The 14,910-nt window shown below is 45.3% G+C and overlaps 2 protein-coding genes across 3 annotated transcripts; one reads left to right on the top strand and one right to left on the bottom strand.

The window, feature by feature from the left end:
* Positions 1-2,209: 2,209 nt before the first annotated feature.
* On the top strand, positions 2,210-10,033 carry LOC125528921. The gene is made up of 3 exons (XM_048693338.1): positions 2,210-4,294; positions 5,044-5,108; positions 7,640-10,033. Exons 1-3 carry the CDS (start codon positions 2,307-2,309, stop codon positions 9,622-9,624), a joined length of 4,038 nt encoding a protein of 1,345 aa, XP_048549295.1. The 5' UTR covers positions 2,210-2,306; the 3' UTR covers positions 9,625-10,033.
* A 171-nt stretch (positions 10,034-10,204) lies between these two features.
* LOC125528920 (probable staphylococcal-like nuclease CAN2) lies at positions 10,205-14,291 on the bottom strand. 2 transcript variants are annotated; one of them, XM_048693336.1, is made up of 8 exons: positions 13,538-14,291; positions 13,100-13,214; positions 12,632-12,742; positions 12,315-12,502; positions 11,742-11,798; positions 11,512-11,671; positions 11,359-11,427; positions 10,205-10,607 (listed from the first exon to the last, which is right to left on the bottom strand). In XM_048693336.1, exons 2-8 carry the CDS (start codon positions 13,145-13,147, stop codon positions 10,413-10,415), a joined length of 828 nt encoding a protein of 275 aa, XP_048549293.1. In that variant the 5' UTR covers positions 13,148-13,214; positions 13,538-14,291; the 3' UTR covers positions 10,205-10,412. The 2 variants fall into 2 exon arrangements, with proteins under 2 accessions (XP_048549293.1, XP_048549294.1); XM_048693337.1 differs by having other exon boundaries at positions 13,100-14,291.
* Between the last annotated feature and the right edge of the window lie 619 nt (positions 14,292-14,910).

Genomic DNA, 14,910 nt, shown 5'->3' with positions numbered 1-14,910 from the left:
AGCGAGGCTCACGGCGTGTCGTAGGGACGGGGGCAGCGGGGGTCGAGGTGGGGAGACGGGGACGGTATGGCGGAGCGGATGCAGGCTGGCGAGGGGGTCCGGGCGTCGATGGACGATCCGGGCGGCGGCGACGGCAGACTCCTCTCTCGATCCCGATCTAGTCGGGGGAGAGAAGGGAAGATATTTTGAAGAGAGGGGGGAGTGTCAGTGGGGTTCGGGGGAGTGGGGAAGGTTATGGCGGCGGGGTGGGCCGGCCTGTTAGGCCCCGAGGCCATCTGGGCCGTGGCCCAGCGGGAAGGAGGGTTCTCTTTTCCTCTTTTTTGGTTAGCTTTGTCCTTTTCTTTTTTTCTTTTATTTATTTCTCTTTTCTATTTTAATTCCTTTTATGTATTTAGGTTTTCTATAAAAGCATGGATTCTTCATGACAAATAGTTAGAGAATATTTTCAACACATCGAACATTTTAGTTTTGACTTTTGAAAACTTTAATTGTTTTAACTTAATTCAAATTTTGAATTTGAATCCGTTTCAAACTAACGCGAGATTATCAGCCGTAACCGACGTGACGTGTAATCATTAACGCGGGATTACTGTAGAATGATTATCCGGGCGTTACACCCGGACATGCTATCGAACTCTAGATCTTGCACACACGCACGACCAAGACGCCGGAGGATAAAACTATACCTGCAAGCCACAAATCATGAATCCAACACACTATTCGTCTTCCATATGTCATCGATGTAGACCGCTATCTGCATCTACTCCTAGACTACCTCGCAGCTCCGCGTCGGTGTTGGAGTAGACGTCCTTGCAACGACGGAGCCCAAGGACACAAGTCCATCGCAAGAATGCCACCGCCATGACATCCCCGCTTGAACATACTAGTTCCCAAATCCATGAGCGACCATAGATCCGATAGCCTCATCGAGAGAGGATCTGGAGCTTCTTTATTTAGCACCGTCATCGTCACCGTCAAAGCCAAGATGCCAAACAACCCAAAACCTAAGCTCTTAGACCCATAAAACCTAAAGCAACATGATCCGCACACACGGGATCCGACGACCCCCCTCACCATCGACGACCGAGAGGTCGCTGGCCAGGGGAGCCACGAAGGACGACGTCGGAAGGCTAGCCTCTACTAGTGGTGAATAGGGTTTCAAGATGCAAAGGAAGAGAGGAAAATGATTTGTTATTAAGTGTACTATTTTTCTTCCTAAGGGCATCTCCAACGCCTATCCTCAAACCACCTGCATTCGTCCGGACTCAGCTGTCCGTACCATGGAAGCCATCCAACACGGTTTTGTATTGGTCCGCGGCGCTGTCTGGACCATGGTTTTCTCACAAACCGGAACCAAACGTCGGGGAAGGGGGTTGCTGGAGTTCGGACACAAGAAACGCCGCTCTCTGACCCCCCCGGGCCCACGCGAAAGGAAGGCGGAGCCCATGCTTTTGTAGCAACCCGCATTGTTTTCACGCCAAAAATCCCTCACTCTCTTCTACCATCCTCCGTTGCTCTCCACCCCAATTCCTGCCCTTTTCTCCCACCCTCTCATTCCTTCTGCCGCCGACGCATGGAACCGTCAGAGAACCTGTCGGAGATGGAGGAGGCAGAGGCGGAGGCTGTCTACACGGCGGGGACGACACCTTGATCGGGGAGCAGACGGCTAGGATTGTCGGTCCGATAGGGAAATTGCATTGACTGTCGGGCTGATGTTCTTTTGGATTCGGGCATGTAAAAAAACTAAGTCTTTTTTGTTGTGATCAGGCATGCAATCCGGCGTTGGTGTGACCCGGCATGCTGTGTGAATCGGACTAAATTTGAATTTCAAATTAGTACCCTTACCGATGGACATATATATGATAGTGTTGGATGACGGCCTCCCGCAGTTGTGTCCGCATACTAGTCCCCGTTCGTGGACGTATGCGGGAGGAAATTTGCGTGTCGCTGGAGATGCCCTATGAGGTCAACTTAGTACAACAAAGACCATTCTTTTGTTTTCTCTATTTCATCTCAGCAATTACACTATGTTGGTCGTTTTTTCGGCCTTTCGATGTTCAAACTGTGTGTTCGGTTTATATGACTCTGCTTGGTGATTTTATTTGTAAAGTTGAGCGTACCCCTTTTCTCTGAAAAATTACACTATGTTGGTGCAAAGTTAAGAAAGGATAATTTTGTCAAAAAAAAGTTAAGAAAGGAGAAAACTGGCCGTCGGCGGCGTCGGGAGGCGGAGCCACCGCTTCGGGAGACGTCTCCTTCTTCGTGTCTCTTGACTCTCCACAATCCATCCTAGGTTCACCATTAAAATGGAAGTGTTGAGAAAATTTGTGCAAAGTGAGCTGCGCAATCCTCCCACAACCCTCGCGCCTAGCGCTTTTGTGTCGTCCGCCGCCGAGGCAACCCGCCGACTCCTCCTCAGCGCCGTCAGCTCCAGCGACCGCCTCCCACCCCTCACCGTCAAACTGCTCCACGGCCGCCTCCTCCGGCTTGGCATCCTCGCCGACCTTTACACGTACCTCCTTCGCGCGCTCTCCTCCTCCGGCCTCCACCTCCATGTCCTCTGCCTATACTCCCTCCTTCCCAACCCCTCCCACCTGGCCTTGCCGGTAGCCCTCAAGTCCGCCTCCCGCCTCCGCAACCCTCTCAGAGTCGGCGAGCAGCTGCACGCGCGCTCCCTCAAGCTCCCTTCCGACTCCACCCCCCGCATTCTCACGTCCCTGCTAAATCTGTACGCTAAATGTGGGCTTTTGCAACACGCACGGAGCGTGCTCGAAGAAATGCCCTGCCCCAGCACAGTCTCTTGGACCGCACTCATCGCCGCGTATATGCACGCGGGGCGTGCCAGGGAAGCTGTTGCCGTTGCGAGGGATGCGTTCGCTAGTGGAATGCGTCCGGACAGCTTCATGGCTGCGCAGGTCCTGACCGCGTGCGCCCGGGTCGCCGATTTGGGCACCGGGGAGGCAGTGTGGAGGACTGCAGAGCGGGAGGGGATAGCGAGCAGTGTGTTTGTGGCAACTGCAGCAGTGGATTTGTATGTCAAGTGCGGTGAGATGGCCAAGGCAAGGGAGGTGTTTGACAGGATGCCGGAGAAGGATGTAGTGGCTTGGGGTGCTATGGTTAGCGGATACGCTTCCAACGGGCGTACGCAAGAGGCTCTGCAGCTCTTCTTTGCAATGCAGGCTCAGGGAGTGAGACCAAATTGCAGGACAGTAGCTGGTGCACTCTCAGCGTGCACGCAGTTGGGTGCATTTGATTTGGCACAGCAGGTTGTTGCTGTGGTGGACTGGGATCAGCTTCTTGACAACCCAGTTCTAGGGACTGCGTTGATCGAAATGTACTCCAAGTTTGGGAGCATGGGCGAGGCATGGTTCGTGTTCCAGCAGATGAGAAAGAGGGGCATTACTGTTTGGAACGCAATGGTTTTGGGGCTCAGCATGACTGGACATGATAAGTCTGTGTTTGCCCTTGTCGGTCAAATGGAGAAGTCGGGCATGAAATTGAATGACATAACTTTCATGAGCCTTCTCTACTGCTGTACTCATGCCGGCCTTGTACAAGATGGACGCCGCTACTTCCATAACATGACTCAGTTATACCGCATTGCTCCTAGGATTGAGCACTACGGTTGTATGGTTGACCTTCTCAGTCGCGCTGGGTTGCTCAAGGAGGCTCATCGGCTTATTAATGAAATGCCAATGCAGGCAAATGTTGCCGTCTGGGGTGCACTTCTTGGTGGCTGCAAGATTCACCGAGACGCAGAGCTTGCAGAACATGCCTTGAAACAGCTCATTCTGCTAGAGCCATGGAACTCTGGGAACTATTTCATGCTCTCCAACATATACTCTAATGGCGGCAGATGGAAGGATGATGCAAAGCTTAGATTGCACATGAAGGCGATAGGGGTCAAGGAGGTCCCCGGATATAGCTGGGTTGACTTTGATGGTAAGGTCCACAAGTTCCATGTTGGAGACAACTGGCATCCCCTCATGGATCAAATATACAAAAAGCTAGATGAATTAGGCATGGAAATGAAAGCCATAGGTTACAAACCAACTACTGATGAGGAGAAGGAGCACCCTCTAGTTCATCACAGCATGAAACTCGCCGTTGCATTTTGCCTTCTCACCACCAGTCCAGGGGAGGCCATTAGGGTCATCAAGAACACCAGGGTTTGCACCGACTGTCACACTGATATTAAACTTATATCGAGGATAGCTCATCGGGAGATCATTGTTCAGGATAACAGCAGGTTTCATTGTTTCAGAGATGGCTGTTGCTCTTGTAATGACTACTGGTAGAAGTAGAAATGTGATGTCTGGTTAAAAAAGAATAGCAACATACTTTTTAACTTGTAAATTAGAGTTAGCTAGATTTTAGTTACACAAATTTTTGACATATTGAGGTTTTCTTTTACTCAATTGTTTCAGCTGTAAGTAATCTGAAGGTGCTGGTTTGTTTACAGCTGCAATTTATCACACACAGAAATTAAATTTTCTCAAGGCTGCTGAAATTTCCGTGTCCCCTTTAGTTGCTAAATTTCTTGTTGTACTTTCAGGTCCTGGTGTTGAGGCTCTAACAGCTACTATGATGCATGAACTTGCAGAACTAGTTGTTGCAATATTTTGACATGCGGTGCTCAGAACAGTTCATCTGTACATTATCAGGATGAACTGCAGATATATACTCCCTCCGTTTCTAAATATAGTCTTTTTAGAGGTTCCAATATGAACTACATACGGAGCAAAATGAGGGAATCTACACTCTAAATTATGTACGGTTGACCTTCTCAATCGCGCTGGGTTGCTCAAGGAAGCCCATCAGCTTATTCATGAAATGCCAATGCAGGCGAATGTTGCCGTCTGTGCTGCACTTCTGGGTGGCTGCAAGATTCAACTATATGCGGAGCTTGCAAAACATGCCTTGAAACAGTCTCCTGCTAGAGCCCTGGAACTCTTGGGAACTATGCCATGCTCTCCAACATATACTCTAACAGCGGCAGATGGAAGGATGCTCTTCTTGGTGGCTGAAAGATTGCACATGAAGGCAGTACTGCATGAAGGTGATAGGGGTCAAGGAGGTCACCGGATATAGCTGGGTTGACGTTGATGGTAAGGTCCAGTGGTCCACAAGTTCCATGTTGGAGATAACTGGCATCCCCTCATGGATCAAATATACAAAAGGCTAGATGAATTAGGCATGGAAATGAAAGCCATAGGTTACAAACCATCTACTGATGTGGTGATGTTTGACGTTGAAAATGAGGAGGAGGAGCACACCCTAGTTCATCACAGCGAGAAACTTGCCGTTGCATTTTGCCTTCTCACCACCAGACCAGGGGAGGCCATTAGGGTCATCAAGAACACCAGGGTTTGCACCGTCTGTCACACTGATATTAAACTTATATCGAGGATAACTCACAGGGAGATCATTGTTCGGGATAACAGCAGATTTCATTGTTTCAGAGATGGTTGTTGTTCTTGTAATGATTACTGGTAGAAGTAGAAATATGATGTCCGGTTACAAAAAATTAGCAGCATGCTTTTTAACTTGTAAACTAGAGTTAGATAGACTTTTAGTTACACAAAATTTTGACATATTGAGGTTTTCTTTTACTCAATTGTTTCGGCTGTAAGTAATCTGAAGGTGCTAGTTTGTTTACAGCTACAGTTTATCACAGAAGTTAAAATTTCTCAATGCTGCTGAAATTTCCGTGCCCCCTTTGGTTGTTAAATTTCTCGTTGTACTTTCAGATCCTGGTGTTCAGGCTCTAACAACTACTCCCTCCATCCCAGAATAAGTGTTTTAACTTTGTACTGTAGAATTAGTTGTGACAATATTTGACATGCGGTGCTCACAACAGTTCATCTGTACATTATCAGGATGAACTGCACATATATATGATTCGATGCTCTGTTTGGTTTATGCCCAGGAGCGCCATGCCAAATCGTGGGCATTGTGGGCGCGCCAAAATGTTGGCGGCCGAATCGGCCGCCCCAGTTTTGCCAATGCGTTGGCGTACAAACAGAAGAGGGAAAAGTGGGGTGCGCTGGCGAGCCAAAATATTGGAGCTCACCCAAACGAGCTGCGCTTTCTCTGTTAACGCCAAAATATTGGCTGGGCGGACAGGGGCTTCAATCCAAACAGCCCCTAAATCCCTCTCTCTCTCAAAAAGCAGCTAAATCCAAATGCATAGCCAATGCCCTTTAACCATTTTTTACTGCGAGGAATACATTTTTACTCTGGATGCTTCCCAGGAATGTCCATCTGCAGCAAAAACCTCAATATGATCTCTATAGTACTACATTTTTACTAAGGTAACCGACCTCTATCATTTAAGATCTCGCCACTTGAGATTCAGGTCCATAAGGGAACCTAAGGGGGTGTTTGGTTCCAGGGGCTTTTTTGTGTTGGGACTAGAAAAAATCTCTAGCAAACCAAACAGAGTGGGACTTTTTGGGACTTTTTACTAAAAGTTTTTAGAAGCACCTCCTTAAGAGTCTTTTTCAAAAAGTCCTAGGGACTGGAAAAAGTCCTAGGACTAGAGAACCAAACACCACCTAAGAGTATCTCCAGCAGTTTCCTTGCAAAACTTCACCTATAGGTGCTTTTAGGGCATCTTTCTATAAAATTTCTGGCTGTGAAAGGCGTGTGGCTATAACAGTTCCCCTATAAACTTTTCTCCAAAGCCTGACATATGTGTTTCACACATACTCTTCTAAAAAAAAGAGCAGACCCCATTGAAGACGGGAGTAGGTATAACAAGGCCATTTCCGTCTACCTTCTCACGGAGCTGTATGTGGACGTTACTGCTCATACAGCTCCTAGCTAGCAAGTAGTTAGCTTTCCTCTAGAAGTCATGGAAGTGTGGATAAATCGACAAAAGGTTTTTATTTCTTAAAAATCACCCTATCCATCCTAAATATGGACGGTCTTAAGTTTTTCGGGGTCCTCGAGATCTCATTTTAGGTCGAGTAGAGACGTTAGGGAGTCTCTGGCGTGCATGAAGACGCCAACATAGCTCCTGCTACCGGTGGCGTGGTGACCAACATCGTGTGGCGGCGTGGTGGTGATGCCGTGACGGTGCTGCTGACAGCCCACGGGTAGCGGCGAGGCGGCAGTGGTGTGGGTGATTGATGGTGTGCGGGTGGCAGCCGCAAGGCAGAGGTGGTGCGGCGCGACGACAGGCGGCTGCAAGGCGTGGAGGTGGTGCGGCGGTCATCAGCGGCGAGTCAAGTGGCAGGCAGTTGCCCCTGCCAATATCAATTGTGTTATATGGGGAGATGCATCCTCCCCTCAATATTGAAGAAAACAAGGTGTTTCTTAGGGTTACATTATAAAAATATAGATTTTAGGGGAGCTGTTGGAGTTTGTTTTTTATGCCAACTTCTAGTTGGTTTTTATTGACGAAAGGGACCTGCCGGAGATGCTTTAATTTGTGTCTCCCTACTTTTAGTCCGAGTGATTTAAGAGTGAAAGACTCTTATTTAGTTAAGTTTTGGATTTAGGGGTAGTTTATTCTTTTTGACCCAAATATCACTTGTACTCCTTAAATTTGAGTTTTAAAGGATCTGCTATTGATGCCCGAGAGCAAACATAATCGTGTCCCTGAGAACATTTTGAGTTAATAAATTCCGTACAGCAGACCGACAAAGCCTTTCAACACTGGAGCTTGGCAATTTCATGTCGAGCGCCGCCGCGGCGATACACCGCGTCCTCCTCCAGGGCGTCAGCTCCAGCGATCGCCTTCCACCCCTCACCGTCAAACTGCTCCACGGCCGCCTCCTCCGGCTCGACCTCCTAGGCGACCTCTCCCCGCTCCTCCTCCGCGCCCTCTCCTCCTCCGGCCTCCACGTCCACGCCCTCCGCCTACATTCCCTCCTTCCCCTCCCCTCCCACCTGACCTTGCCATGCGCCCTCAAGTCCGCCTCCCGCCTCCCCAACCCTCTCCCCGTCGGCGAGCAGCTCCACGCCCGCTCCCTCAAGCTCCCCTCCCACTCCAACCCCTACGTCCTCACCTCCCTCCTTAACCTCTACGCGAAATGCGACCTCGTGGACCATGCGCGGAGCGTGTTCGACGAAATGCGCTGCCCCAACACGGTCTCCTGGACCGCGCTCATCACCGCGTACATGAACGCGGGGCGAGTCGGGGAGGCCGTCGCCGTCGCGAGGGACGCGTTCGCGAGCGGGATGCGCCCGGACAGCTTCACGGTCGTGCGGGTCCTGACGGCATGCGCCCGGGTCGCGGATTTGGGCACTGGGGAGGCGGTGTGGAGGGCGGCACAAGCGGAGGGGGTTGCGGGCAGCGTGTTTGTGGCAACTGCGGCGGTAGATATGTACGTCAAGTGCGGCGAGATGGCGAGGGCAAGGGAGGTGTTCGACAAGATGCCGGAGAAGGATGCTATAGCTTGGGGTGCCATGGTCGGGGGATATGCTTCGAATGGGCACCCCCAAGAGACTCTGGAGCTCTTCTTTGCAATGCAGACTCAGGGAGTGAAGCCAGATTGCTACACGGTGGTAGGGGCGCTCTCAGCTTGCACCCGGCTGGGTGCACTTGATATGGGACGGCAGGCAGTCAGGACGATGGACTGGGATGAGTTTCTTGACAACCCAGTTCTAGGGACTGCGCTGATTGATATGTATGCCAAGTGTGGGAGCACAGGCGAGGCATGGGTTGTGTTCCAGCAGATGAGGAAGAGGGACATTGTTGTTTGGAATGCGATGATCTTGGGGTTGGGCCTGACTGGGCATGGTAAGATTGGATTTGCCCTTGTTGGCCAGATGGAGAAGTCAGGCATGAAACTGAATGACAATACTTTCATCAGCATTCTCTGCAACTGTACTCATACCGGCCTTGTAAAAGATGGACGGCGGTACTTCCATAACATGACTCAGTTATACAACATCACACCTAGGATTGAGCACTATGGTTGTATGGTCGACCTGCTCAGTCGCGCTGGGTTGCTCCAGGAAGCCCGTCAGCTTATTGATGATATGCCAATGCAGGCAAATGCTGTCGTGTGGGGAGCACTTCTTGGTGGCTGCAAGATTCACCGAGACGCAGAGCTTGCAGAACATGCCTTGAAGCAGCTCGTCATGCTAGAGCCCCGGAATTCAGGGAATTATGTCATGCTCTCGAACATATACTCTAACAGCAACAGATGGGAGGATGCTGCAAAGCTTAGATCGGACATGAAGGTGAAAAGGGTTGAGAAGGTCCGTGCATATAGCTGGGTTGAGTTTAGTGGTAAGGTCCACGAGTTCCGTGTTGGAGACAAGTCGCATCCCCACATGGATCAGATTTACCAAAAGCTAGATGAATTAGGCATGGAAATGAAAACTATGGGTTACAAACCAACTACAGATGTGGTGATGTTCGACGTTGAAGATGAGGAGAAGGAGCACACTCTAGTTTATCACAGCGAGAAACTTGCCATTGCATTTTGCCTTCTCACTACCCAACCAGGGGAGGTCATTAGGGTCACCAAGAACCTTAGGGTATGCACCGACTGTCACACTGCTATCAAACTAATATCGAGGATAACTCATCGGGAGATCATTGTTCGGGATAACAATCGGTTTCATTGTTTCAAAGATGGTTGTTGCTCTTGTAATGACTACTGGTAGAAATAGAGAAGTGGTGTGTAGTTACAATTTTGAGCAGGTTGGAGTCCCTTTGACTACTAAATTTGAGCCAGCTAGATAGGCAATTTTCACTTGAAAGACAAGAGCTTCAGGACTCTTGTATTCCACCAAATGAGAATAAGAATGAGAGCAAGAAGGGGATATCTTTGTGAAGGGACCGGCACCAGAAAGTAAATCATATGGCCTTTCTATCGCCAAAATCAAATCAAGCCCCGGCCAAAGAATTGCAGCAAAGCAAGTCGTCTTTGGTTTGGAGCTAAATTCATGGATGTATAGGCTTGATAGAGTGCCCTATCTGAACGCGCTGGTATGTTTGTTCTTGTGTGTAGCTTCAAGTTATTGCAGAAATAAAAAAAATGTGCCAATATTTCTGAAAAATTGTGCCTCTCTTTGTGTCAGGTTGATGGTTGAGCGTTTTAGAGCATAACTCATGTCATTGTCAACCCTGTAGACCTTACCAGTTTCGTCTTCTGCATCACTGTTCTTCCACAAATTTTTGCCATACACCATTGAGTTGACTGTAGGTTGTGCTACCTTCAGATTCTGGCGTTTGGGCGACATATTTATGCTGCCTGAACTGGCACAAATTAGGCATTATTGCAATATTTCAACACAGTACTCATCACAGTTCATCTATACATTCTCAGCTCAAACTGCATAGAGATTCCGAATAAGTGAATGGCAAATTTTGCTTCAGACGCTTTCACTAAATTTACATCTCCAGCAGGCTGTTTGACTTCCTCACCATTCAAGAGCTCATCACTTGAGATTCAGGTACACAATGTCACCTGAATTGGGGTGTTCTGGTGTCTTGCATTGTGCGATTTCCGTCTCCATTCCCATGTCTTATCAAGGTTATCAGATGTCTCATTTCTCACGTTGTGCTTCCTTTTCCAATCCCATGGCTTCTCAGGGTTATCAGATGCCCAAAGCCCTCGGCGTGCATCTCGTGCTTTCATCTCCCACTTTACAATCAAAGTGTAAACAAGACATGAGAAACACACGCTCATCTGTATGAACCTTTGAATTTGGCCATTTTAGTTGTCCTATCTTCCGAATTGTTTTAGCAAATAATTGATCTTAAGATCTACTCCCTCCGTTTCTAAATATAAGCCCTTTTAGAGATTTCAGTATGGGCTACATACGGATGTACATAAACATATTTTAGAGTGTAGATTCACTCATTTGACTCCATATGTAGTCCATATTGGGATGTCTAAAAGGTCTTATATTTAGGAATGGAGGGAGTAATTGGGACGTATATGGTGACCATTACAAATCATCAGCTGCTAGGTGCTATCATCCAAACCTCTTCACTAAAGTCAGATTTAAACTCATATGTTACCAGGCCAAAAAGTGAGACATTATGCAAAAAACTATTGTTTCTTACTATATACTTTTACAGTGTATAAATCTTAATGGTTTACTCCTGACACAAAATGAATTCAGAACTTTAAATTACACCATGATGTTCTATTCAGAAATATGTTAGTGTTTTTTCACAATTATTATATTAATTTACTAATAAAACCCAAGTGCTTTTCATGGGTGCACTTAATTCATGGTTTAATCTAGCTGGTGGATATGCCCCCTTAGGTATTAACCAAATAACCAATAGTTTGTAAGCATGCCAAGTTCATTTTAGATATGAAAGGTGTTTCATATCACAAGTGGCATTATACCAAAAAGACATTTAAATGCACTATCATTTCTTACTTTTGCAAATTCTTTGCGTTTGTCGTAAATCTTGTAATGCCATGCATGACCCTCCTTCAGCATTTGTTCCTGAGAGATGAATATATGATAATGCACAATCACTATTATCATAAAAGTAAACCAGCAGACAAATAAGATGCATTTCAGTTTCACCTGGATGAACACACCATCACAATAGATATCTCCAACACAGCGATCATACTGGTCCTGCCCATATACGTAAACCATGACACTTTTGCCAGCGATAAGGTTCACCAGCGCATTCTGGGACTCCTTCCCATATTGCATTCCCATCTCCGGTGCATCAATGCCCCTGTTTACTAAATCAAGCTCATGCATTTTCACGACAGTTTATTTGATTTATGTTAAGGTGTAATGTATACCTCAATCTGAAGCGGTATTGCCTTGCAAGGATCTCATATTTTGAAGTATATATTATCCTGCTCATAGATATATTTAGTATATGGTATGCTTATATAACTCACAATAGAACTGGCACAAATTTTAAAGTTTATGATTTAAAATAACATCAACCACGCATAACCAAAATTATACATTGTCCCCATAGTGTGTGATAATAGCTGCCTCATAATTTATGTCAGTCTTGATTTGGAGTTGTGTGGAAATACATAAGCAATTTGCATGATTTTGACAGAAAAAGGATAATTGTCAATTATTGATAATCTGCGTTTCAGGCAAGAAATTTTTCTTTACAACCTGTTCGGTTATTAGTCAAACCTATACACATGATTTTTTTTTTCTACAGAGAGCATTGGTACTATCACTTCATTTGGCCTTTTGGGTGAAGTCCCTTTCCCCTTTTTTCTCTGAAAAGAGGTGACATTCAATTTAAATGAAACAAGTACACACCAGAAATTCTGAAAACTAAGCACATTTATGCTGCAATGATCAGTAATATAAAAGAAAGGGACATGAATAGTTTAGTATTTTTTTACCTATAACCAGCTTTGTTCAGTTTACTTTGGAGCACATTTTTCTGTTGGCTGTTCCTATGCTTGGGTGTTTGTAACATTGCATTGACAGCCTCACGCACTTCCTGTGGCACATTTGTTGATTCTGTTGGATCTGCTGTGTCAACATAAGCAGTAAAGCCATCACCATCTCCAATGCACTTTGCATAAATCTGATAAAAGTAGTGGTTGGCAGGAAAATCATCATTTGTCGATTTTGAATGTAAAGCATCATAAAAAAAATGTGATGCTTGTGTTAAATCTTTAGCTCAAAATGGTTGGCCACATGACCCATGTCTGACCGGCAAAGTTTTCAGGACGAACTGCACGCCGTCTGGTAGTGATGCTGGATGGTGCTCTGTGGTGACTACAGGGGGCATTGGAATCGGGAAGCCATAGTAGGCAAGGACACCCTGGGGACAAACATTGTTTCCATGAGTACTGAGTTGAACAAACATACTGTCACTTCTAACTTCTAGTGGTAACAAAACAATGCAACTGGTAACTATTGTTTGTTTTGTTTGCAGAAGATTATAGCAGCACGACAAGGCTAGTCTTCTTTTTTAGGATAAAAAGGCTAAAATCTTGACATAAGCTTTTGAATAAGTGTGCAGACTTGTACTTGATACATCTCTAATAATCAAATGTTCATAGCCTTTTTAAATACCTCTTTGTGGGAGTACTAATTAGAATCTGAAAAAAGAGAGAAACAAGCCTTTGAAAAAAAAGTCGAAACTAGTAGGTCTCTCTATGTTCTGAAAAAATGTTACCTCCAAATTAGCTCCCTGGATCCTGCCCAGAGCTGTAGCAACTAGCATGGCAGCCTCTGCCAATGTTCTCGGAGGGGGTTCTGTTTTTACATAAGCTTCAGAGATATTCCTATACCTGTTCTTGTTCAAAGTACAGGTTAAATTTGACACACTAATTTTGTTTGGTGAAATCGAAACAAAGATTCTGTAGTATGTGCTGTTGTACTTGACACCAATGTAAAGAGGGTCATACCGTGAGAATCCTTATATTTTGCAAAGGATCATTATTTATATTAATCAGAGTTACAATTATTTTTCTATAATCATTAGCATGTCTGATATTGAACTCTGAGAAATGAAGCCAACTTTGGAAGAATTTTTTGCATAAGAAATGTACCAATTTCAATTTGTATTAAAACAAACAAGTGTTCACAAGCTGCTTTTCTCACATGCTCATACCATTTAGCTTGTGCTTTCTTGGATGATGTAACATGCTCTCCGAGCCCTTCAGGAACCTAACAGTATCATTGAAAAAAACACTTGCATCATGGGAAAGCTAGAGACTGGGTTAATGTTGCCACAAATCATAATGTGATTTTTGTTCCTGGTTAACCATGCGGAACTAGAGTACAGATAGTTGAAAATGACTCAAACCATGTCCATCAGCACCACCAACCTACTGAGGTACGCTCATATAATTAAAATTATCTTTGCTCTTATAAAGATTTGAGTTGGTAGTGGTTCATTCACTTTTGGAGCAAGTTACCCCTCAAAAAATGAATAACAACAATTATCATGCATTGTATGTAGCAGACAGATGTACATTTTGGCTAGTTGATTGGATTTATGTGTATTTTGTGACACAAAAGCCTAAAAACTCATGCAATAAAAAAAACTTTGATATCAATACAAGAGCATTTAACTTTCATAGCGAGGCATAGGTATTGAGCTAGTACTACTAGCATTATTAATCCGTATGTCCACTACATAATTACATCTAGGTAGGATTTTACTAATATGATACTTTATGGGCCAGACTCTAATTAATTCAAAAATAACCCACAAAAACAAATACTCCCTCTGTAACTAAATATAAGAGCGTTTAGATCACTAAATTAGATTTAGTTATCTAAACACTCTTATATTTCTTTACGGAGGGAGAAGATTCTAATCAATTAATCTAGCATGACTTTTTGACACAGACATTACAACGTGTTGCAATTTGTGACCGACATTACACTAGTAGAAAAAGGGCCTTTAGTCCCGGTTCTGGAACCGGGACTAAAGGGTCGGTACTAAAGCCTCCCCCTTTAGTCCCGGTTCTAACTGGAATCGGGACTAAAGGCCCTCCACGTGGCCGCTGCCTGGAGGTCCACCTTTAGTCCCGGTTGGTAACACCAACCGGTACTAAAGGAAATTTTATGATTTTTTTTTGAATTTTTTTGAATTTTTTTTTGAATTTCAAATTTCTGAATTATTTTAACCTCTAATCTCTAATCACCCCTCATCACTCCAAATCATCTAACTTTCTGAACGGTCACCCATCCTCTCACTACTCCAGCCTGAGCACGCTTAACTTTCGGGTTCTATTCTCCCTCGTTTCCAAGTCTGCACTTGTTGTTTTCCTGACAATAGTAAGATGTCAATCCTATTAACCCTCAGGAATTTAGCTTGAGCATGAAGTCACACATTTCACTGTTTGAGTTTGAAACTATTGTTCTAAAAATCAATAATTATTTAGTAACACTAATATTTCTTGAATAAGTAGTTTGACCATAGTTTGACCACAGTTTGACCATAGTTGACCAAAATTCAAAAAAACTTAAATAACT

This window comes from Triticum urartu, unplaced genomic scaffold (assembly GCF_003073215.2).
Source record: "Triticum urartu cultivar G1812 unplaced genomic scaffold, Tu2.1 TuUngrouped_contig_5215, whole genome shotgun sequence".
Lineage (NCBI taxonomy): Eukaryota > Viridiplantae > Streptophyta > Magnoliopsida > Poales > Poaceae > Triticum > Triticum urartu.
The sequence above is the reverse complement of the archived record's forward strand: the minus strand, read 5'-3'. Positions and strand labels throughout refer to the sequence as shown.

Bases quoted from the DNA above. Each gene is read 5' to 3' on its own strand.
- LOC125528920 (XM_048693337.1), bottom strand. From the start codon at position 13,147: ATGCTAGTTGCTACAGCTCTGGGCAGGATCCAGGGAGCTAATTTGGAG. The intron at 11,672-11,741 runs GTATACATTACA...TTTAGTAAACAG, and splicing joins CAATACCGCTTCAGATTGAG to GGGCATTGATGCACCGGAGA. The intron at 10,608-11,358 runs GTAAGAAATGAT...TTGATTGTAAAG, and splicing joins AACGCAAAGAATTTGCAAAA to TGGGAGATGAAAGCACGAGA.
- LOC125528921 (XM_048693338.1), top strand. From the start codon at position 2,307: ATGGAAGTGTTGAGAAAATTTGTGCAAAGTGAGCTGCGCAATCCTCCC. The intron at 4,295-5,043 runs GTAGAAGTAGAA...TTGCACATGAAG, and splicing joins TGCTCTTGTAATGACTACTG to GCAGTACTGCATGAAGGTGA. The intron at 5,109-7,639 runs GTAAGGTCCAGT...AATTCCGTACAG, and splicing joins TAGCTGGGTTGACGTTGATG to CAGACCGACAAAGCCTTTCA.